General features: G+C 38.6%; 2 protein-coding genes across 5 annotated transcripts in view; both read left to right on the forward strand.

The window, feature by feature from the left end:
* fcer1g (Fc epsilon receptor IgFc epsilon receptor Ig) lies at positions 1-4886 on the forward strand. Its single transcript, XM_088346737.1, has 5 exons — positions 1-216; positions 3463-3554; positions 3739-3780; positions 4632-4655; positions 4735-4886. Exons 1-5 carry the CDS (start codon positions 150-152, stop codon positions 4786-4788), a joined length of 279 nt encoding a protein of 92 aa, XP_088202863.1. The 5' UTR covers positions 1-149; the 3' UTR covers positions 4789-4886.
* Positions 4851-24177, forward strand: part of LOC148356417 (nectin-4-like) — a 23652-nt gene continuing 4325 nt past the window's right edge. The window contains exons 1-13 of one of the 4 annotated variants that reach the window (XM_088346732.1): positions 4851-5004; positions 6940-6962; positions 7050-7162; positions 7317-7391; positions 12744-12932; positions 13008-13175; positions 15569-15850; positions 15920-16037; positions 19665-19819; positions 21617-21776; positions 21857-21932; positions 23160-23210; positions 23438-23584. In XM_088346732.1, the coding sequence (XP_088202858.1) occupies positions 4999-5004; positions 6940-6962; positions 7050-7162; positions 7317-7391; positions 12744-12932; positions 13008-13175; positions 15569-15850; positions 15920-16037; positions 19665-19819; positions 21617-21776; positions 21857-21932; positions 23160-23210; positions 23438-23584 (1563 nt within the window). In that variant the 5' untranslated portion in view covers positions 4851-4998. Of the gene's footprint in view, positions 5005-6068; positions 7179-7316; positions 7392-12743; positions 12933-13007; positions 13176-15568; positions 15851-15919; positions 16038-19664; positions 19820-21616; positions 21777-21856; positions 21933-23159; positions 23211-23437; positions 23585-24177 lie in introns of those variants that run through there. The other 3 variants (XM_088346734.1, XM_088346733.1, XM_088346731.1) reach the window with 3 other exon arrangements.

Raw genomic sequence — 24177 nt, forward strand, 5'->3', positions numbered from 1 at the left:
GAGTGGCTTGAGCAAATGGACCTCGCGCACAGACCACAACTTCCCCTTCTCTCAGCTGTGACATTTTTTTTTCATTTTGTTTGTTTTTACATTTTTTTAATTTACCCTGCTTCTAAAAAGCTCAGAGAACCGGTTAGGTCAGCAGAACCATGGCCTCGTGGAGCAGGAGCCAGTTACTGGCGACCGTTGTCCTGTGGATGAGTTTTGGTCGAGCGGGTGAGTTTGTGTCGCCGCACGTCGAGGTTTTCCTTCGTCCTATTTATTCGTCTTGTGAAATTCGAATCCGATGATGTTTTTGAGCAAATCCTAAACTAAACCGAGTTTGAATTGGTTCTTGTGTTTGTCTGACTGATCTGGCTAATTGTTTTCAAACCTTTGACATGTTGCACTCCTTTCATCAGGGTTCGTACCATGCTTGAAATCTTTGAAAATGCTTGAATTTTGATGTTTTAGAGGGGTCGGGAACCTATGGCTCTTTCAATGAGTAACTGTGGATCAGAGAGCAAATTTTCTCCATCTCGTTCAAAACTTGAGCTAATAATCCTGTTCAGATACACGCAAAGCCAAACCAAAGCTGAATTTGATAGCAGTACTTCACAGAATATATAGGGCACGTTTTTCACTACAACTTATAGTCAAGGTGTCACACCCAAAAAAAAAAACCGTTTTGGCTGTACAACGCTAAAGAATCCTTTATATAAAAGCTCACTACATAATCTGTGTTCAGTGTTCAGATACCTTATGATGAATCCACAGAACAAACTGTAAATACGCCAAAACACCGGAAGAGAACTTAAAGTTATTTGATTGGGTGAGTGGGAGGGATGGGTGGAGCTATGCAAAAAGTGCAAGCACTCCCTCCCATCTCTCGCCCTACTCCGTCTGCGCCAAAGGTAAGCACATCAGGCTCCCTGTTTGCAGAATGTTGTGACATTTTTACTAAATAACTGCTTGCATCTGGTTTTGAAACCAATGTGTATGGAAAAAAAAGGGTCAGTTTAACCGATCTTGAGTAATTGCAAGAAAGGGACAAGTTTAAAGTGGTACGTTTGTTGATTTTGAGACACGGGCTCTGGCATTATTCTCTTTTCATAATTTTTATCAAATCATCGAAAATAAATGTGCTGAAGACTGAGCTTTTGTCTGGGGCGCGGGTTTAGCAATTTTGTAAATTTGTCTCATAATATATGTTGTGGCTCTTTCCCAAAATAAAATTATTGAATTTTGCTTTTATGGCTCTTTGAGTCAAAAAGGTTCCCGACCCCTGTTCTAGAGCAATGGTTCCCGAACTTTTGCAGGCTGGCTCCCCAGTGAATTACTAGCGCCAGACCATGTTTTACTTTTTAATTCTTCAATCGAGTACCTACCCACCTATGAAATGCACTAGATAGCACTTTAAGCTCATTAAAATAGTGGTCTGGAAAATTTTCAAAATTAAACATCACTAAATAACATTCCAATTATTCATTTTGACATGTCTTCATAACCAAACAAAGTCAACATCTAACATAAAAAAACATTTGAAAAAAGGAAATAATGAACTCTTAAAAAAATCAAGAACATTTGCACACTATAAAAGATGAAATATACGCACTTGAAATAACCCACACCAAATAAAGTGAACAACAACAATAATTAACTTGTGCACACTGTAAAAATGTCAATATTGCACACTAAAAATTATCCCCATACGTTTAAGGCTTAAAATATGACATGTCTGTAAATAGTGTAATATAAAATTTACCATGTGCTACTGCAGCATGTTTATCAGTGCAACAAATGTATTAAAGTATTAATTTAAACCCACCATTCTTGCTAACTTATTAACACAACTGCTACAACTATGTATTACTCTTATTCTAACATTTCACTTATTAACTTGCATAAATGAAAAGTGTTACCTCTAATCGATAATGCAGTTTTTGGGTTGGACACTATTAGACATTTTAAGCTAGTCACACTAGCGGTTATTTTTTTGTGCCTTTGCGAACTTTTTTTGTACGGCATGAAGGTCACATTCTGTTTTGATGGAGGTTTGTTTACCTCTCAGTCCATTTGTAGATGCACCTTCTTTGTCTTTTACTTATAATCCTTTATACATGCTGTGATCATTTTTAACGTGCCGGTACAAATTACTTGTGTTTCCTCTGGACCTAGCAACAACTCGAAAGCAAATTCTGCAATGGGCGTTTTATTCTGTTCCTCGCCCGCTTCGTCAAAACCAAATTAGGTCATTCGGTGCAAGCTTCGTTTCCTCTCGTTTCCTCTCGTTTGTTGACTCTGGGACTATGTTTACGGAGTCCGCCATGACAGCCCCATCCATCTTAGGTGCCTGTTTCCAGGATCCGATCAGGAAAGAATCACGCTCCGCCTCTGGCAGAAGGCTCATTTATTGGAAAACCCAAGAATGAAACTACACATCTGATTGGTTTATCCGAACACAGGAAACAAATCTGATTGGTTTGGACAGGAATCACACAATCAAATGCAGTGTATGATGTTGGTCACTGGATGGCGTGCGAGTATAATTAATCAGTGAAACTTTGTAACACAATGCGTCTCTGTAAGAAGAAAGGAATGTGGGAGGCAAGGCCATCTTGATTAATAGCTAACAGGCCTAAAGAGGAATGAGGAGTAGCCTGAGAAACAGTGGCCTTTCAAGTTTTAGCTCTTTAATCAGAGACTCATTTTTTGGTGCTTGGGAACTTAATCTTTTGACCTTGGAGGTGCTTGCCTCTTAACATAACTCGAATTTGTAATACCACACATTTGTTGAGTATACTATAAAAATATAAAAGTATAAAGATATTAGAGTATAAAAGTATAAGAGTGTATAAAAATACAACAGTGTAAAAGGCACATTTAAACCATAATTTCCCTTACATTAGTCGTAGTAGTAGTGTTGTTATAAATATTGTTATAAAATATTTACTTGCTAGCACCAGTAATAGCAAAATTACCGTCTATTTTCGGTATTGGTAGCAAACACACGCAAACGCTTTTCCTTGACACTTATCCTATTTACACATACTGTGGCATTCCCCATTCAATATCGCCATTACAACTTACTAGATATGAAATGGAGACCACAAACGTGGACATTCCTAACGATTTTCTCGGTCCAGTCTGTTATTTTAATGGCTTACAGGCACAGGCCACAAAGGTGCTTTAAATGCCTGCTTCTGGAAATTGCAAAAACAAAACAAAAATGTTCCTTAACATTGCGATTGGTGCACCAGAACACAAACTGTTGTTTTTGTAAATTGCCACTCTGAAAATGAAACTCAACATACAAATCTTCCCTCGCTCCATTCAAACTTGTACTGCAACTCTTGCTGTTTTGGGTCAACATTGTGCATGCATCCCGTGCTGAGTTGGTGATGGCGTGGGTTGGTTAGGGGTTCATTGGCAAATGTTGACAGGTATGCAATTAAAAATCTCCCAGTTTATTTATTTTTGTAGCTGCTCTGGTGGAACCCCAAATATGTTACGTGCTGGACGGGATTCTCCTTCTGTATGGCATCATCCTGACTGCTCTTTACTGCCGACTGAAGGTGGGCAATACTTTTCAAGCAACCTCTCTGTCAGGAGATGTTGCTTGACTTCCTGTTTGATTGTGAAATAACCTCAAATGAAAAAAAGTGTCTGTACATAACAAAATAAAACAATAAAGCATGATGCATTTTGCTGCTTTCAAAAGATGTGATTATTCATGACTTTGTTATTCTGTTTCTGAAGATTCGCACTGCTCGAGCGCAGAAGAAGGTCAATGGAGAGAAGGTAAAGTAAAAGAAGTCAATCACATTTGCTCTCACATTTAACATACGACTCTCTCTCACACATGCACAGCTTTACTCTCCTATAGACACAGTCACATCCATGCACAAATACAGTGGCTTGCGAAACTATTTGGCCCCCTTGAACTTTGACCTTTTGCCACATTTCAGACTTCAAACATCAAAATATGAATCTGAAATTTCTTGTGAAGCATCAACAATAAGTGGGACACAATCATGAAGTGGAACACACTTGATTGGATGTTTTGAACTTTGTTAATAAATAAAAAACAAAAAAGTGGGTGTGCAAAATGATTTAGCCCCATTAAGTTAATACTTTGTAGCGCCACTTTTTGCTGCGATTACAGCTGCAAGTCGCTTGGGATATTTGCATTTATACAGAGACTTGATTACACACATGTGGATTCCATTTATCATCAGTCATTTTTAAGCACTATATTTGATATTTAGTTTTGTAGTTATTGTGTAGTATTTTTGTTGTATTTCTGTGCAAGTATTTTTGAGTGGACCCAAAAAGTGGCAAAGTTGGCACCCAAAAGGTTAACCACTCTTGGGGGCCCTTAGTGGTTGTGGGGCCCGAAGCAGGCGCTTAGCTTGCATATGCCTTGGGCTGGCTCTGGTCATACCCATGGCCAAACACTACTATACTCTCTCATACATACCACTATAGTATGAGTGAGTATGAGAGTATAGCGACTATACTCTCATATTCACTATGTTGAGCCATTGGAGAGAGCAAAGTATAATTCACTTCTTACATTGCATCTCATAAAACACTGCACATGCTCGAGCCATACCATTTTGCTAAGCTGTTGTTTTTTTCTCAAATGCTAGGGCAACCAAGAAGGCATCTATACCGTAAGTGTGACATAATTTAAATTATTAACACACACCAAAATACTGAATATAACTCTTGTGCTGCTTGCTGTCCAAACAGGGATTGACTCCTCATGTCAATGACACATATGCAATAATCGACGCCAAGAAGTAACAAGGAAGGACAACACAAGCACTGATTTTATCTCATTTGTTTAATGCTTAAATACAATCCTAAGTCAAAGTTGGAAATAAAAAGAAGAAACAATTGAACTGAAAATAACTTTTTTTTAATGTTCGCATTTTAGCCGCTAGGTGGCAGTGCAAACCAGCATACAGATAGAGCAGGACTTCGTCAAAAAGTCCCCTAGTGGATAAGAACATAATGCCAGTGAGTGGTCTGTGATTTTAAAAATGTTTTATTTTCTATTTATTTTTTCACATCGTTTGAATTATTTTTTTGGGGTATGTTACCAGCTCCACGCACAAAAAAAGATTCACTTCATTTTTATGAAGCAAACTTGCAATATTTGGTGGAGACAAGCTAGCAAAACTGGATAATGATGCTAACGCTACACTACAAATTCAGCTTAAAATAATAAAAATAAGGGTTCAACTGAAATAAGATAATTATATTTTTAAATGGAGAATAACATTTTATCTTTTAGCAGATGGTTGAGCTTGTTTTATTTTTCTCCTTTTACTAATTCCTAAAATAGATCTACAAAAGAATGACAATACAAAGGAAATTATTATTATTATTATTATTAAATTGCTTAACCGGATAATGTTGCTAACACTACAAAAAGTTCAGTTAAAAACAAACAAAAAGTGTAAAACAAGAAATCTAGGTTAGCAGATAAAAGTGTTTTATTTTTGCTTTACTTTGAACGTTTTACTTTGCTTAACTACATGTTACTAACTCAGTTAAAAGCGTTAAAACCAAAGTCATTATGTCAAATGAGAAAGATAATTATATTTTAAGTATAAGGTTATTGGTTTGTTGCAAGATAGCGGCTTGTTTTATCTTTCTTGCTTTACTTTAAACCACGGGTGTCAAACAGGCGGCCCGCGGGCCGGATCAGGCCCAGTAAGGGATTGAATCCGGCCCGCGAGGCAACGCTGAGGGAAGCGCAAGAGAAAAATGAGCTGCAAGTTGAAATATGTTCACGTGATGTTGCCAAAGCCAGGTGCCTCTCATAAACGCTGTACTTGTATTTCTCTCTCTCACTCACTCTCGCTCCTCTTTCCTCTCACTTTCTATCTCTCTCTCTTTCACTCTCCGTCTCTTTCTCTCTGTCTTTTTACCTTACTTTGCTCTCTCTTCCTTTTTTCCTTTTCTCTCCTTCTCCCTCTCTTGTTTTTCCCTTTTCTTTTTCTCCCCTTCTTTCTCTCCTCTCTTTCTATTTTCTCTCCTCTCTTTCTATATTTCTTTGGATTTCTTTACCCCTCTCTCTCCCCCCCTCTCAATATTTCTTTTTATCTCTTGTTTCTCACATTCTCACTCTCTCTTTTTCCCCTCTCCCTCTCTTTTTCTTTGTCCCACCCATTTTCTTTTTCGCTCCCTCTCTTTCTCTTATTTCTTTCTCTCTCTTTTTCTATCCCTCTAATCGACTAGTCCGGCCCCCAAGAGAATGTTTGTTCTATCGTGTGGCCCTCGAGTTAAAATGAGTTTGACACCCCTGCTTTAAACAGTAGTCAAGTCATGTTTATTTGTATAGCCCTCAATCACAGAGTCTCAAAGGGATGCACAGACCACAGACTAATACAGACAACCGACTCTTATGACACCATCCCCTGATCTAAAACCTACATGAGGGCAAATAATACACAGATATTGTCAGCATAAAATATAGGTTATTCATAAGCTATAGAATAGAAGTGTGTTTAAATCCTAGATTTAAACAGTTCCCCTGAGGTTGCAGATGGAATCTCAGGGGGAAGAGCATTCCACAGCACCGGGGTCCGAATGGAAAACGCTCTCGAACCTGTGGATCTCTTCTTGGCTCTTGGGATCATTAGTAGACCAGCATTTTCAGAGCGAAGGCTCCGGACCAGATAACTGCTTGTTTTCTTTTTCTTGCTTTACTTTAAACAGTACTCTGCTAAAATGAAAAAATGACAAAATTAGAAAGTTAATTTTAAAAATATTGCACAATGATAAATTATCAACACACCAACGTTTTTTGATATTAACAATGTGATTTTGTTCCCCTGCTATGCTATGTAACCAGAATATTGAGTAAACCTATGCATAAAGCTATAACTCAATGCTAAAGCCCTAACGTTTTCAATTGCACTATATAAATGTTAACAATATTTGGAGGAAAAAATCATCAGGGGTTTCAGGTAAGCAAAGCACTGACATTAAAAGGTCTTTGGAGTGTTTTTCTGATAGTCGATGTTTGTTTGCCGGTGGAATCGTATGGTTTGCAGCCTCCGGCATGAGCAAGTAAAGACGAGAACAGAAAAAAAACTGTCACCGTCAAACCTGAAAGGTGACTTGAAAAAGGGAGGTGGAAACGCAAGCGTGCAGGTACAGCAAACAGGTGAATTACCCGCCAGGTGATTCTTTTTTTATTATTTCTGCTCTCACCATGTGTGTGGCAAACCAGCACAGAAAATGCATTTTGGATTTTTAGAGTACAGTATTTAGAAGACTGGATATGACTGATTTAAAAAGCTCAGGCTGATGATTTGTAGGGTCGACCGGTGCAACATTCTTCAGGAGGATGACATCCCTGCTCAGACTGTTTTGTATACTGGTCTGGATATCTGGTAAGAAGTCTTTTTTTGTATTAGGATCCATTTGCTTCATATAGGAGGAACATGCACTCTAATTCTAACAGTATAGTTACGACACACCAAGTTTAGCGTGTCACTAAAAGGCTCTTTCCCCCCAAAGATTTACAATAAAAGTAGGCAACTGTGGAATCCTTTCAAAATAGGTTAAGAAAACAACAACAGTGGCGTGTTGTTGACTGACATCTGGAAAAACTGGTTGCCTTTTTTATAGAGTAATAAATAAGGAAAAAGTCAAATACAGCCGTTCTCTTACTATACAGAATCAGAAGGACCTTTATTATCATACTTTTGCTACAACAAAGTTAGGGTGGCACTCCAGTTGGCAAAATATACAATGTAATGAAATGCTAAAAATAGCAATATAAATGATTCACCTCTGATATGAGGGTTTCACATCCAAAATGAAAACTATACACAACAGGGATGTTGCACTTAGAACTGGGATACTGCACTTAAAACTATGTTCCAAAACGCTGGTTTAGTGTGTTAATAGCTCTGGAAAAGAAACTATCCCTCAGTCTCTTCCTTCGAGCCTTGTATCTAAAGTTTAGATAAAAGGTTTAGATTCTAAACCGTCAGCTAGATGGTAAAAGTTCGAAAAGGCGTTTTTTGGGGTGTAAGGAGTCATTCAGGATGTGTTTAGCTCTGCTGAGGTAGCAATAGCTGGCAATGTCCTCCTGGCTGGGCAAAGGGTATCTTTCAGGCTGTGTTTATAATCCTCTGTAGGGCTTTCCTGTCCGCTGCAGAGCATCATGTGTACCACGATGTGATGCAGTTATTTGTCAAAAGGTTTTGCTGGTATATTTTGACTTAAAAGTGCTATTGAAATAAGCATATCCCACAAGAAATCAAAAATTGCCCCAAAACGGCCGTGGATTTGTACATTTGGTCAATCGGGGTCCGTAAACCTGCAATCATTTATATATTCTATATCTTAGTATGATTCCCACTTGTCTCACACATGTGCTACTATAGTATCCAAGCATGAACGGCATATCGGGGTCCGTCACTGCACGTTGCTGTTGTTGTTTTGATTGATTATCCATCCATCTATCCATTATCTGCATCGCTTATCCTCAGTAGAGTCGTGGAGGTGCTGGAGCCCATCCAAGCTATCTTCGGGCAGTGGGCAGGGGACACCCTCAACTGGTCGCTAGCCAGTCACAGGGCACACAGAGACAGAACACCATTCACTCGCTCATTCACACCTAGGGACAATTTGGACAGGCCAAATAACGTGACATGCATGTTTTTGGAATGTGGGAGGAAACCGGAGTGCCCGGAGGAAACCCATGCAAGCATGGGGAGAACATGCAAACTCCACACAGGAAGGTTTGATCCCATTACCTCAGAACTGTGCTGCATATGCACTATCCATTGCGCTGCCGTGCAGCCCTTGATTGAGTACATTCATGAAAATATTTTGCACATTTCTTTTAAAGTTTCATGTTAAACTATCCTTAGGTGTTTTATGGTGATCTCGTGGTTCTAGAGTTATCTGCTGTCGAGCTAGTTTTGTCATCTCCGGTGAAGTCAATGTTCTCTCATTTCAATTATGTCTAACCATCTATCAATTCTTCAACACTTTGGTGTCTTTTTTCAAACAAATACCCTCACATTTGTATTTCAAATGGAATAACGGTTTCAAACTACTTATGCAAATTCAAGCCGATGCTCACTCTGTCTTTTAAAAGAATGTGTATGTTACATCACAGCCGGATTACGGTCTTGCTTTTAATTTGTTTTTTTCTGCTTTAATGCCCTTTTTTAATAATAAAATTTGAAAAATGACACAATCAACTCAGATTTGAAGCCTTTCAAAAATGGCCCATTGTTCCTAAATTCAGCATTGCTCTCATTAATTAATATTTTGGTATCGCCTTGACTCAGGACATCGAATGGTTTGTTCATTTGCTCTTTCTCCAAAAGACGTGTTGTTGTGCCTTTGGGCAAGTCTATGCGCTTAGTTCTGTATGTGGCCCGAAACTTGTTCACCAGAAATGCATGAATCACCTTCAGTCTCATTTTCAGGTCACAATGATTCATAGGAGTCACAAATGTGTCATTATTCGCACTCGTGATGTGAACATTCTACACTAAGTCAATTGAATATCAGTTTACTCTAAAAACCGTGGGGTCAAAAATAAACACTGATTTGCTTGGCTGGAAACACATTTATTTTTGAACATCACAGGAAAAAACTTTACTGACTTAATAGCTTGTTTAATACGTCAATCGCTTTAAAATAACGAAAACATTTTTTTCCTTTTAATCAAACCTTTTTTCTCCAAACAACCCCAACAATGGTTCGATTCAAAACAAATTTAAAACATTAAACGTTTAACACGCCCCCCAGAAATCGTGTTTTGTAAAAAAGTATATGCAAAAAAGCTATTTCTTTTTTTTAAAGTAACCCCACTCAAAAATTGTCTTTTTTCTTACAAAACAAATTTTGTATCAAATGTCTTTAACAAAGCGTCAATTACTTTAAAATAACTTCACACAAAACTCTTTTTTCAGCTTCTCAAATCGGGACTCATATATATAAAATAAACTCCTAAAACCTGTGTTTTTATTTGAAATGAATTTTTTAAAAAATCAAACAATTGTTTAAATGCCCGAAATTCGAGTAATTTGGTGTTAAACAACTCCACAACAAAATATAGTCTTTTTGCTAAAATACCTCACAAAAACAAAAATAAACAGATTATGATCATTTTGTTTGAAACAACCCCCATATTTTTCTCCATTTTTTTTTCAAAGCGACACTGTGTTATATTTTACCACAACATATCGCTGTAACCCTAACCCTGTCCTGCAACCGAAAATAAGTGCTACAGCCCAAGGAAAAATACAAATTACGGGGACTGACAATGACCAAACTACACTATTTCCTTCTCGTTTTTTCGGAAGTACCCTTAGCAGAAAGATGGACAGAAACTGTAATTTGAATGATTTATTTATTGATTCAAAAGTCTTTCGGATTATTTGTTTTTCATGAAAACGTGTTCCCGAATATGGGAACTTTGCTGTTGGGTTTCATATATATTGTGGAAAGAGGCTGAAACTTCTTGAAATTTCTGCACAGGTGTTTTAATTTTGGAATTTTTGTATTGCCTTTAACAGCACATCTTTGACTTTTATCCTAAGTAAAACCTAGGAGGGCTTCCAGCACCTCCGCGACCCTACTGAGGATAAGCAGTGCAGATAATGGATGGATGGTTAATGGTAGTCAGCAAATACAGCTACGGTGTGTGAGTTTGAGTGGTGCTAAGCTTTGGTGACATTCATTGGACATATTTCAAACCGCAGGTTGTTTTTTGGCTAATTTTTCTCTTGTGCTTCTTTCAGCATTGTCTGGTGGGCCACATAAAATTATGTGGCGGAGCACATTTGACATGTGTGATATACTGTATTTGCATTTCGGGATAACTGCTGATCTGTTTAGAAAAGGCGTTTGACAATGCCAAACACTCTATGCTTGTTGTGAATTTGTGCCGTGTCCAGACACGAGGCATTGCGACAGATCTTCAAGTGTAACTCGTCCGGCGACATGTCTATCCCTGCACAGCTTCCATTGTTTTCTGAGTGGACTTAACTATCGGGACAGGCAAGGCTGCGCCACAATCAGCAGAAGATACATTTATCACCTATGTTCTAATATCCTCTCATTTATAGCATTTTTTTTCGGACTATAAGACGCACCTAAAAACGCCCGAATTAGACATAAATCAGTGCAACCCCTGTCAAGCTGCTTGTGTTGCAGGTGCAAGTACAGTGGAACCTCTGTTCTCGACCATAATCCGTTCCAGAACCCTGTTCGAAAACCGATTTGGTCGATCACCGAAAATAGTTTTTCCCATTAAAAGTAATGTAAAATCGTTTTAATCCGTTCTAACACCCTGAATGTTTAACATGAACATAAACATGAAGCTAACCCAGGCTAATCGTACGTTCGCGTTAGCGTAATCTTCCGTATGAAAGATTACGCTAACATGAACGTGTAAAAATAAAAAAAGGATTATGAATAGGATTTCTTACCTTTGTGTGCGGCAGTTGCTTGCTTATAGCGCTAACTTCCTTAGTCGCATCACTCGATTTCACAGCCTCCTTATTCTTTACTATCGTACTGATAGTAGATTTAGCCATGCTGTATTCACTAGCAAGATCGGAAATTCGTACACCTCTTTCATATTTAGCTATTATGTCTTTCTTAAAGGCAATAGTTGGACAAACAACTTGTCTTTTTTCACCTGTCCTGCTTGCACCGACCTTCTTCGGAGGCATAATTAGGGGCTAAAACACCCGTACGCCGCTCAGCATCGCACCCTAGAGTACCGGCGTTCGAACTCCGATTTTTGGACCGAACAGCAAAGCAAGAATTTCTAGAAATTTTTGGTCGAACACCTATCTGTCCGAACTGAGAGGCGTTCGAAAACCGAGGTTCCACTGTAGGTCAATTTCTTAGACTCGCTCGAATAAACTCTTCTTTTTTCATCTTTTTACATCTCTCTGGGGGTTTGGGATGGCATTCGGACTGTATTTAAAGCAGTCTTTTTCTTACCTTGACCATTTTCATTCTAGAATAAAAGAAAACTGCGAGCATGTGCTAGAATAAACTCTCATTTTGTCATCTGTTTTGGGGTTGTGGTTGTCATTTGAACTGAAATGTAAACAGTTCTTTTCTTTCTAGAATAATGGATAAACAAGAGCATGCACATTAAATCATTCTGCTGAAGAGGCATTAGGTTTAATCTCATTATTACACTATTTTACTCACAGTACCAGAAACAAATGTTAGCCAATGTAGAAAACAGACACACCAAAGTGTTGCATTTATTTTTATCTTTCATGATGACTTTCTGTTTTCTTCATTCCCTAATATTACTCTTTGGTACCATAAAAATAGTGTGTGAATGAGATCAAACTGAATGCTTTTTCATATGTTATATGTATCCCTGGCAGTCTAGTGGTTAGGTTTTCGCATTCTCCCTGCAGCGACTCGAATTCAACTCCTGTTGCATATAATGTTTTGCGATTTTGGTCTGTGACATTTTTTTAATGCTCTATCAATGCACTTATATATAACAAGATGCTCAACGACTGTACACGAATATATACAGTAACTCTTACTGTAGTTCTAATTTCGTCCGCCATATACTCCAGTGTGCCTTATATATGAAAAATGTATGACAAAAGAGTACTTTTTTGGGGTGCACCTTATAATCCAGTGCGTCGTATACTGTGTAAAATATACTGATCATTTATTCATCTCAAAACTTGCCACTGAAAGCTGATGGAACATAGTTTCCTTCTTGGTTGCAGTGACTCAAGGGGGGTTCGTGGAGCGGCCCCTGGACGACTCTATCTACTCCCTGGCCGAAAAGGAGACAGTCCTGCCTTGTCGCTTCCGGCCAGAACAATCGGAGCTGGTGGTGCAAGTCACATGGTACAAGGAGATCCCAGATGGTTGGGAGCAGATCATCACGGCTCACTACGATAACGGCCAGACTGGTAGAGATCACTGCTAGCTTTTTTTTTGTTTTGTTTTCATTCTCCCTCAAATCAAACGTTATTCCTTGTTGTCAGCTTTCGGGGCGTGGTCGGGCCACGTGCGATTCAACAGCAGCGTCCCAACGGAAGAATCATCTCTGGTGATCTTCAGCACAGACGTCTCGCATGAGGGCCGCTACAAGTGTCACATCATCTCTTACCCCTTAGGAAACTTTGACCAAATCTTGACTCTAATGGTGTGGAGTAAGTTTCTCAGCTTTTCTTTCTTTAAGCGTTAAGTGGAATCAAAGCAAGCATGAAAATGAAACTTTGAGGACAGCAGTAAGCCCGGAATGGAATTATTTTGGTGTAGTCCTCAGTTAATATTTTGGAGGGTGAGATAAAAATGTAATGTCGAATCCCTATGGAGGACCACTCCTGCCATGTGTAGAAATAAATGAATACATATGTAAAGAAATGAACACATACAAAAATCATGTAATACCTAAATACATGACATGCAATTTTTATATATAGATGCATTTATCTCCGTATTTATTTTGTCAATTATTTTTATGTGTATTTTGTCGTGCATCCCGTCATGTGTTTTGACACCACAAAATTAGATTTTCATGTATGGCCAGCCAATTTATTCATCACTGATCCACCAATAGGGTAAAGGCTCAGGCTACCGGGCCACCTCCTCATTTGAATAACATTTTGTTGTGACAAAATACGTGACAAAATAAATACTGAAAAAGCTACATGAAACAATAAATGACAAATTTAGTGAATGAATGGCATAAATGTATTTTTAAGTATTATGTTATTTATGTGTTCATTTATTAACCTGCCATATTATGCAAGTATTTATTTATTTTTACATTTAATTTTACATCTTCCACGATCGGTCTTCCATCAATCCTCCTTTCCCCCAAAATATTGTATTCAATACATTATAGATCTGCTAATTAATTGACAATTATATTGGATCTCTTTATTATTTTTCTGTTATTTTTTTCTATGGATAATGTTTTTGCACTTGGTATTTATTGATTGACAGGTTTTTGAGCCCAAAGACATTTTAGAAAAAAGAAAAAAATATTTTGTGTTTCCTGGGGGTACAAAAACATTCAATATATAAAAACTACTTGAGTGGATAACAAGCAAAAATGCCTCAACAGTCATAAAAAAAATACCTTTTTCGAATACTCAAGGGTCAAGCAGTTTGTATATATTTTGCATAACATGGGGCCCCTCTAAAGAGGGGCTGACATGTTTGTCCGTGTTCTTGCTGCTTTGGGTACCAGAATAACTAAAACCCTTTTGAAAGGCTGGGCAAGGAAATTAGGAAAAAAATGTGCTGTTTGCTGACTTTGTCTCTCCATAGTTTGTATTCTTCCTTGTGCTTTCTAACACTTGTTTTCAGTTATGCGACACAATAGAGCAGCATTTAGTTGTCTAATATTCCAGCAGGGGTCACCAACTCGTAGGCCCCATGTAACCCTTTTTAGACCAATTGAGTAGCCAGCAGAATGGTTCTAAAAATACCGCATGGGTCATTGTAATTTCTAGGGAAATTTATTTATGACTGGTATGATGTTTGACGGTTGACCGAGTCTATTTTAACCGCTAACGGTTACAATCTGGTAATAAAATAGTAAAAACATAGTAATAACATGTTATTTTACAAACACATATCAAACTGCCAGCCCTTTGCGCTAATCAGTAACAAAAAAAGTATCTCTCAGCTTCAAAAAGGTTGGCAACCGCTGTCCCTTGAAAAACACCAATCGGAAAATAACATGTTGCAGTAAACTTTAATGCTATCGAAGTAAATTACTTGGTGAAAGAAGGAGAAGTGGCAGTAAAACGGCCAAAACTCAGTGAGTGCCATTTTAACCATAATACAGTATTTTCTGTTCCATAATGCAAAAAATAGTGCTTTATTAAATATTTTTCATAGATGAGGCGCACCGGACTATAAGATGCATGAAATTGAGACTACAGTTAAGACCCTTACGTGTCTGGGTACATATTAATGCAATGCATTAATACTGTACGTGTTGCTGACCAAACCCGCATAACATTGTTCGCAATGGAACTCAAGTAGTGGCGTTAAGAGGACTGATACTTTATTACTCGACCACCAGTGGTATAGACAGGAAATGGCTCTCGAGCTGATCCGAACTATTTTTATGTTGTCACGACACCAATTTGCGTAGTGCATTCTGATAGGTTAAACAGTGCGTCAATAACCTCGCAGTTTTAATATGTATGTGTACGAAAAAGAGCTTATAGCTTATAGTATTTTTTGGAAAGAAAGTCAATTGAAACACTGGTGGTCTAGTGGTAAAATGTTGGCGCTCTTATCGCCAGTACTCTGTTTGAGTCCTGTTGCATACAATGTTTTGCAATTTTGGTCAGCGACACTTATCAATTTAATCAATCATTTCACAATAATTGCTTCAATACCGTAATATACTGTAAAACTTTGCAGGGTAACGCATACCTGTAAATACCGTGTGGATTTACGATCTCGTCAGCTGTTTGATGATCTTAAATGTGCCTCATAGTCTGCAAATACAGTAAATAAATTCAGAACTTGGGCCGCTGCATCATCGGAGAGGATATTTGACATTCAGTTTGCTCTCCAGCTGTCCCCATCTCTTCAGTGGACCCGGTGATCCTGGTAGAGGGCCAGTCGTATCGGCAGGCAGCATCATGTCGCTCCCTTGCCCGCCCTCCACCGCAATTGTCATGGGACACTGAGCTGCATGGTCAATCCACCAACCGTTCATGGGCCAACGGCGCCGTCACCACTCATTTCTCGCTCTACCCACTGAGGAAAATGAACGGCAAGAAGCTGGACTGTCTGGTGTGGCACCCGACTCTTACAGCCGGCCCACGCAGGCACCGGAACCAGCTGGTGGTACACTGTAAGTGGGATTTGTGTTGGGTTCTGATCAGACCCAGGCACTCATGCGGCTTTTGTGTCTATCTTGCAGTCGCTCCCGATTCCAAAGTGACAGGCTACAACGGGAACTGGTACGTGGGCTTGGAGAACGCGGCCCTGACTTGCACAAGTAGCGGGAACCCCAAACCGCAGATTTTCACCTGGGCCAGGTGAGTTGTTGACTAAGTGTCTGGTCTTTTGTTACCTTTACAGTAAGTTGGACTGCGATTCATACATTTTGGCACTTTGCCTTTACCGGAGTCATCCTGTGCTTGCTCAATATGGCAGATTCAAATCAGACCCGAGTTGTCAATTTTATTTTGAAGTTCTCAAAACACTGAAAATGTTTAATTTTTTTTACCAAATGTTCCTTTAAAGATGGGGTGAGTCATTTAAATTGTCTTTAAAAAGTTAAATGCAGAATATTTTCTTGATTAAGTATGTGTTAACAATGCCCAACTAAGTTTAAAGAGCCTTCATTAAAACAATCCCCTGCACATATCTGCTTTTATTTTACTTTTGGCAAAACTGTTCGGGCCGTGGAAACATTAGGTAGAAGGAAAGGGGCAGGGTGGTGGTATGGAGAGTGACTTTATGCTCGTCACCGCAATTTTTTATTAGTGTGGCATGAAAATGGGGTAAGTGAGAAAAGGCCTGTTTCAAGTACAGTCCATGTGCCAACCCAAAATCAAAGCAAAATGTATTTGTATACTACCTTTCAGGCAACAGATTGAAACTCAAAGTGCTGTATAAAAACATTCAATGAACAATTGGAAAATGTTCCGCACCCGAAATATGAGAAAGGAGTTTATTCGAGTGCCTCTAAAACATGCACGTACTGTACTTACAACTGAACATAAGAAGCTTGATAGAGGCTGCAATGATAACACAAGCCAGAAGATGGCATCAGCGAGTAAAACAGTTCCGAATTCCGTACAGCACCTTTAAGACTACAGTAGTTTTATTTTTTAAAATATGGATTATTTTAGTGCAAGATAAACAATTGTTGTTACAGTTTTGTAGAATATTGTACAATTTTCTTTCCTTCTGTTAAAATGTACAACAATAACAAAATGAATACATTTTAATTAAAAAAACTTGGGAAATATTTTTTGTAGTGTATGTTGTGTGTATGTGATCTGAGATTATTTCTCATAGCATCATTACCCCCTATTTTTTATTTTTGTTTTAAATATGTTCATCTGTGTTTGTGTGTGCGTTTATTCATGCTCCTCAGTATAAATCTTTATAGATCTTTAACCATTCTTGCATATTTTCCACTTCTAATTGACTCAAGTAGTCAGGAAAAAACTCATGTAAAACTGATTAAGACAGAGGAAAATAATTTTCATTTTTGTATTAAAAGAAAACATGCTATTCCAAAGCTCCAGCTCTTTTGTTAGCTATATGTAGGAACTACTGTGTGCAGGCTGTGCAGTTAATTGTAAAACCGCCCGTTGCTCTGGCACAACTATGAGTACACGCAGTGGGTCAAACCTGTCAGTCGCGTCCATAACAGACATCCGGGTGAAGCAATCCAGGGTGGTTCCTCATGTTTGTGCTTGCGCAAACGTAAGGCGGAGCAAAAAGGAAGGCTTACCCAGATGGCAGCAGGAACCAAAAGACCTAAATCTTCTGCAAAAATTTCTCAAATAAAATGTCTGACTCAACCAACCGTACTCAACCCAATTCATAATATAATTTTATTTGTAATTTGGAGAACGTTTTTTTGATTAGATCTTATTTTGTGTGTTTCTATCATCATCACTTTACTTGTAACATTTTTTCCCCTTCCTCTCAGCCATGTGTATGGTCACGCAGTGTCATGATATGTTTGCAGTCATGCTTTTTTTATTTATGTCCTTTGTTTTTGTGCATGTTACATTATTAAACCAAAACTTGACCCAAAATTAGTATATAATCGGGGTATTCTGTGTATAAATTCTTGGTTACAAAAGGTTTGCACAGAATGAATCAAGGAAGCAAGGTTTTGTGTGCTCTGAGGAGAGTGATGAGTCACAAGAGTATGAGTATGTATCTTAAGAGAGGAAGGTATGAGAGTGTGATTGTGCCAACTGTGTTGTATGGTGCAGAGACTTGGAGCCTGACCGCAGATTTGAGAAGGAAATTAAATATTTTTGAGATTACCGGTAAGTGTTTGAGTAGTATGTTAGGAGTGACAAGATTGGATAGATTGAGAAATGAAATTGTGAGAAACAACTGTAGTAGTAGTGGTGGAACTGAGCAAGCGTGTGGATAAGAGATTACTTGGTTGGTTTGGACACATGGAGATGATGGAGGAGGAGCGAGCTCTTGTTCGTGATAGGACTGAGTGGAGAGGTGTTGTGAAAGGATAGTGGGATGTTTTGATACGTTCTAAGGGATGGGCAGGGCACCTGTATGATGCGGCAGGGGTAAACCAGGGAAAGCTGGTTGAACTGCTGTTGAACAAAAGAGTGTGTTGTGTCACCCTGACTCAAGTGACATGGTCGCTATTTTGTGTCCCGTTTCATCTGCAGGGATGAAAGGCTGACCAACTTGAGTGCAGAGGTGCTTAAGTTGTTTGGGTGGTTGGGCATTTGGGTTGGCTATGGTCAAATGTTTTGTGTTTGTTGCTTCTCTTTCCTTTTTTCTTTTCTTTGTTTTTGTGTACGTGTTTGTCTTGCTGTCGGTCACCCCTCTCAGGGGACAGATAGATGGATGGATAGATGGATAGATGGATAGATGGATAGATGGATAGATAGATAGATAGATAGATAGATAGATAGATAGATAGGTTACAAAAAGTCAACACACCCCTGCTAAAATAAAAGGGATTTGTCATAAAAACAGAGCACGCACTAAATTATTTTGGGCTTTTCAAATTTGGATTCAGACACAAACATATTCAAAAAGCTTTCCATGATTTCTTTACTGCAGAAACTTTTTGCTAAGAGACACGATTTATCATGAGTTTCCATATGATTGGTGAATTCTAGACATACTCTAGTTTTAAATGAGCATCCACACTTTTTGAAATACATTGTCTCTATTCTTACAATTGCATCGTTATTCTAGAGGGTCTAGATTCATTTTGTTATGGAAAATATTTGAAATGATTGGAAGCTGCTTATTAGAAGAATTTGAATCTTGAAAAATGTGGGTTTCTCATATGCCCAGTGCCAACCACAATCAAATCACATCTGCAGGGAGCGCAGAAAATTTAAACACAAATCTGGAAGATTATGGCCAGAGGCTTGCAAAGAGATACAGTCATGATATGCTCATTTTAACGGGAGAGTGTATATCCTAGCTGTAAAAAAAAAACCTTCAATGATTGATTCAAATAATAAGCAAAAACTGCATATATTACCATATAAACATGCATTTTAAAAATACTCAAAGGTGGATAAATGAGCGTTTTTTTTCTTTAATACATGAGCCACACCTGAGGGGGGTGACACAATTGTCCGCCATTTTGCTGCTAAGGAGACCAAAAAAACTCAAAAAGGCTGCGCAAATTAAAAAAATAAAATTACAATGGTGCATTTTGGTCAATTTGTAGTTTGTATTCTTCATTGTGGATTTTAGCATTTGTTTTTTTATGCACAACACCATTCAGCGACATCTACTTGCCAAATATCAATAATAATAATACTGTATATTTAAGGCGTAAATGATCAAATAAAAAGCTACTGGAAATCTATTTTGGAGCCAAATCTTTCAAAATATTAGCGACATGTGAAAACGAAAAAAATAGGGGGTTACTATTCACAATACTTGTTTTTATGACTACTAATTTTATGTTTTGTCTGCAGACACGGAGATGCTTTGCCAGAGGGTTTGATACCCCACCCCAACGGAACACTGGAGTTTGGGCGCCCTCTCAGCCTGTCAGACAGCGGTACCTACCAGTGTGTGGCAAGGAACGAGGTTGGCGTTGGCACAGCAGAGGCGGAGATTACTGTGGCAGGTAGACGCCACAAGAAAGAATGGGAGGGATTCAAATCAGACTTAAATGCCATTAAATGTATTTGGCTAAATAGGGGGCCTTACTTGGTTTGAAAATAATTGCATATGGTGGCCACAGCCATTCATATTTATAATACTATTAACTTTAAAAAATCGTTCCGAGGCAGAACACAAGGTTCAACCTTTGCCTGAAAGAGGGTACAGTTTTTGTTGAAATGACAACATATTCAAAACAATTTTGATTTGATCAAATATTTTACGTCAGAGATGGGAAGCTGCGTCATGGACTTTTTGGACTGTTTTACAGGCTTGAGGTTTCGTTGCTGTCAAATTTTTACACATTATATTGTCTTTTTATGGATGTTCACTATGTTTTGTGTATAGTTACCCGCTTGTGAGGCCCCTTCTCAAGGTCTTTTATTTTCCTCATGCTAAGTTTTTGAGTTTTTCCTTGCCTGCATGTTGGTTGAAGATCAGGGGATGGTGTCATTGTAACTTGTGCAGTCATTTGAGACGTTTTGTGATTAAGGGATACACAAATAAATGTGACTTGACTCGAAGAACCACATATTTATATGGTATTATTTGTTATATGACCAAAATTGAGTATTATTTAGCCCTTCCTAGTGGTAAATGAACTTAGATCGTTAAAAAACACAAATTATTTGAATAATGAACAAAATTACATGAACTAACATATAAACCGGCATGTATTTAAAACCTTGTAGGTGGAGAAACTTGTATATATTTGACATAACATGATGCTCACCTTGAGGGAGCTGACATGATTGTCTCCTCGCTGCTACTGGTACACCCAAAAACAAAATACCCTGTGAAGGCTCAGCAAAAAGAAAAATTGGTGGGGTTCGATCGTTCTGAGTCTCATTAGTTTGTAAACTTATTCTGTTTTCGTTTTTGATTGCACTACACAATACAGAGACCTCTAGTGGCGAATCATTACACAGTGTCTCTTAAATGGGACTAAATGTGCACTGTTCATTTTTCAAAATTCAGCTATCGTAAAATAACTGCTGCAACCGATCTTTCCTCTTTTTGTGTACAGTTGCAAAGATCCAATATTTTTTGTCCAGATTCCAATATAAATAAAGGACACAAAGTAAGGCACTTTCTATTCATCCCAATATTGAGCAACTAACTTGGTTTTATCGTAGATAATAGACATTTGCCAATAAATTGGCAGCCTGCTTTTTTATTTTTCATTTTTACATTCACACAAAACTTGCACTGCAGCATAAATAGAGTTAAAAAATAATTTTATTATTTATTAAATTGTGAATATTTCATTTTATTAGAATTGAAATGATCAATTTGGAGTGATTCAATTAAAATGTAAACATTTTTTCCTTTTCCTCGCTCCCATGCACAATTTTACCACTGTGCACTGTAAGTGATGCTTCGATAGTTCAACCCAACTAATGTGTCCCAAGACCTGTCATTAGACGAGCAAACCCCCTAGTTCCCACCCCTAATGTCGAGCAATGGAGGCAGTGTACCAAAGGGACCTTCCATTTTTGGGGCAGGTGCTCCCCCAAGGTCACCGAGCTGGTTATGATAACTTAAACAATAAGATAAAATAAATCAAAATAGATCAAACTGAAAAAAATAATAATAATAAAGATATAAAAATATATATAGATATTGCCCAGGCCTGTGGTCGATGGCCTACGGCCTTGGTATGAACCTAAAAAATATTTAACACACAAAGTTGGTTACATCGTGACATTAAAGCAGACAACTCATCGGCATCAATACTACTTCTTGCTATCCTATGTTTTAGAGTTTCCTGAGAGACAGCTGATGACTGAGACGACTACAATGGTGATTGTTGGTGTCATCGCTGTGGTGCTTCTCATCCTAATGCTGATCATCATCATCACTATCACATGTCACCACAAGAAGAAAAACAAGAAGCTGAAAAGGGAGCTGAGCGAGAGGAGGCAAGAAACCACGGCGGGATTTATGCGCTATCCAAGTGCGCATCGGTAAATCAAATCGTTTTGTCTCTGATTTGAAACAGGGAGGAAATCAGCACTTTGTCCTGGCAAGCTTCCTTGAGGAGGATCAACTCCCTCAGCACTGACGCACGAGGAGCGGTACTGAATAATTCTCTCTCCCCTACAACACTGAACTTCTCTCATCAGTCTGAGTGACCCAGTTCTGCCTGGGACAAGACCATCAGCTATTTGTTGTCAAGCGCTAAATGAAAACAAAATGAAACTCGAAAGGATACGCGAGTTGGGCACTGAGACAGCAAAGTGAGGCGTTCCAGCGAGTTTAAAGATGGTCCCACAAACTTTTTCCTGTGAGGGCCACATAACGTTTCCCTACTCTGTTGAGGAGCTGGGTTCAGATTTTAAAAGAAAAGTGTGACGATCGGATGAGTGCCTAAATGAAAAAAGTATTGTTTTCCAGAAAGCCACATTCAAATAACCCTTCTGGATTCATCACAGAACAGTAAATATTAACCAAATAATATTGTTCGAGTTCTTCACAGAAAAAAAAAAATCATTGCACATAAACTTTTTAACAACTCAGAGATCAGCATAGTAGTCAGTGTAATTGAGCACTAGTGGTATAGATGACTTGCAGAAAGGCATTAGATTTTATCCCTTTGTCACACTATTTTTAGTCACGACCAGACTATAGAATAGAATTTATTTTCATTGTAACATGTTAGGGCAGCACGGCGGCGCAGTGGTTAGCGCGTGTGCGGCACAGTTCTAAGGTCATGAGAGAGGGGGGGAGTTTGCATGTTCTCCCCGTGCTTGCGTGGGTTTCCTCTGGGCACTCCGGTTTCCTCCCACATTCCAAACATGCATGTCAGGTTAATCGGCCGGTCCAAATTGTCCCTAGGTGTGAATGAGCAAGCAAATTGTCTGTCCTGTGTGCCCTGCAACTGGCTGGCAACCAGTTCAAGGTGTCCCCTGCCCCCTGTCCGAGGACGGCTGAGATGGACTCCAGCACTCCCGCGACCCTTCTAAAGATAAGCGGTGCGGATAATGGATGGATGTAACATGTGAAATGCACAGCAAAATTAACATTTATCTCTGGTGCTGTGACTAAAGATAGTGTGATAATAAGATAAATCCCAATGCCTTTTCACATGTCATCTATTTCACCAGTACTCCAGCGCTCAACACCGCTTCGAACCCATTCCAACCAAAAATGCGCACCCTTTGAGTTATTTTTAAGGAAAAAAAGCGCATTGAAATGCTCTTTGGTATTGTTCAGGTGGCCAGACTAAATGTAGAGAGGTGCCCTTTCCGGCCATAGTTTGGGGTCGAAGGGTTTGAATAATTGTATGTTTCTTGTCATTACAGACGGAGGAGAGCATCCCGCTGAGGGTCGAGGGGACCATGTCCTCCCTTGGGGTCAGTCTACTCGTTACAACGATACAGTTAATTTTTTTTCCCCTTCTCTTTGAATTTGACAGTCGATAGAACCACCTAAAACTGTCCCCAAAACCATTTCAGGGAATGATAGATCTTTTTGCTGTACCTATGGACAAACAAGTTGTCAAATCATCCGCTTGGTGCAAAAATAGAGGATTAATTTTTTTCCCTGAGCAGACCTCTCATCAGACATTTGCGATTTATAGGAGCTGGCTCCAAGCCGTGAAAGCAACTCAGCTGTCTACATGAGGCCTGGAGGAGGAGAATGGCCCGGGCGGGCATACGACTACATGGGGCGACCTGTCCAGCTCAACTCGCAGAAGGGAAGAGAGAGCCCCATAGACCATGAGGAGGTACGAGTTATGTACTTGTGCCTTCATTCAAAGCCAGTTTTGGCATGGATGAAAGGAATTGTCCCCACCAGTATTATGTGATCACTTCAAAAATTGCGCTATATCCCCACCAATGCCTACACTCTTGCCTTGGTTTTTCTTCTTTTTTTTAATAGGGCATCAAATAACATTACATACTCAAAACATAAAGTCAATGGGCATAAAAGTGTGATGTAAATAATGTACAGTATTGCATGCAGCCTTACTGCAAGGAATTACTGATTCCCAAATGCCACCTAGTAGCAGAAAATGACCACAACATGTTTCATGACTCAAGGATTCAGACTCGTCATGAGCTTTGTATTTGATGTTTTTAACTTCAAATAACATTGTTAAATTGCATTCAGTAAACTTCAAATATCTAGTACCACAAATCACAGAATAAACAATATTTTTAGAATTGATGATTGATTTTGTTTTGCATTCAAAATTCTTCAAATGAACAGGATTTAACAGTAAATACTTATGGATGACATTTATTTATAAAAAAAGACTAAGGAAAATAGCAATAATAACAATTCTTTGTTTATCCCATTTTGATTTAAAAAACGTAT

This window comes from Urocampus carinirostris, chromosome 11, assembly GCF_059441175.1.
Source record: "Urocampus carinirostris isolate Australia breed hairy pipefish chromosome 11, RoL_Ucar_1.0, whole genome shotgun sequence".
Lineage (NCBI taxonomy): Eukaryota > Metazoa > Chordata > Actinopteri > Syngnathiformes > Syngnathidae > Urocampus > Urocampus carinirostris.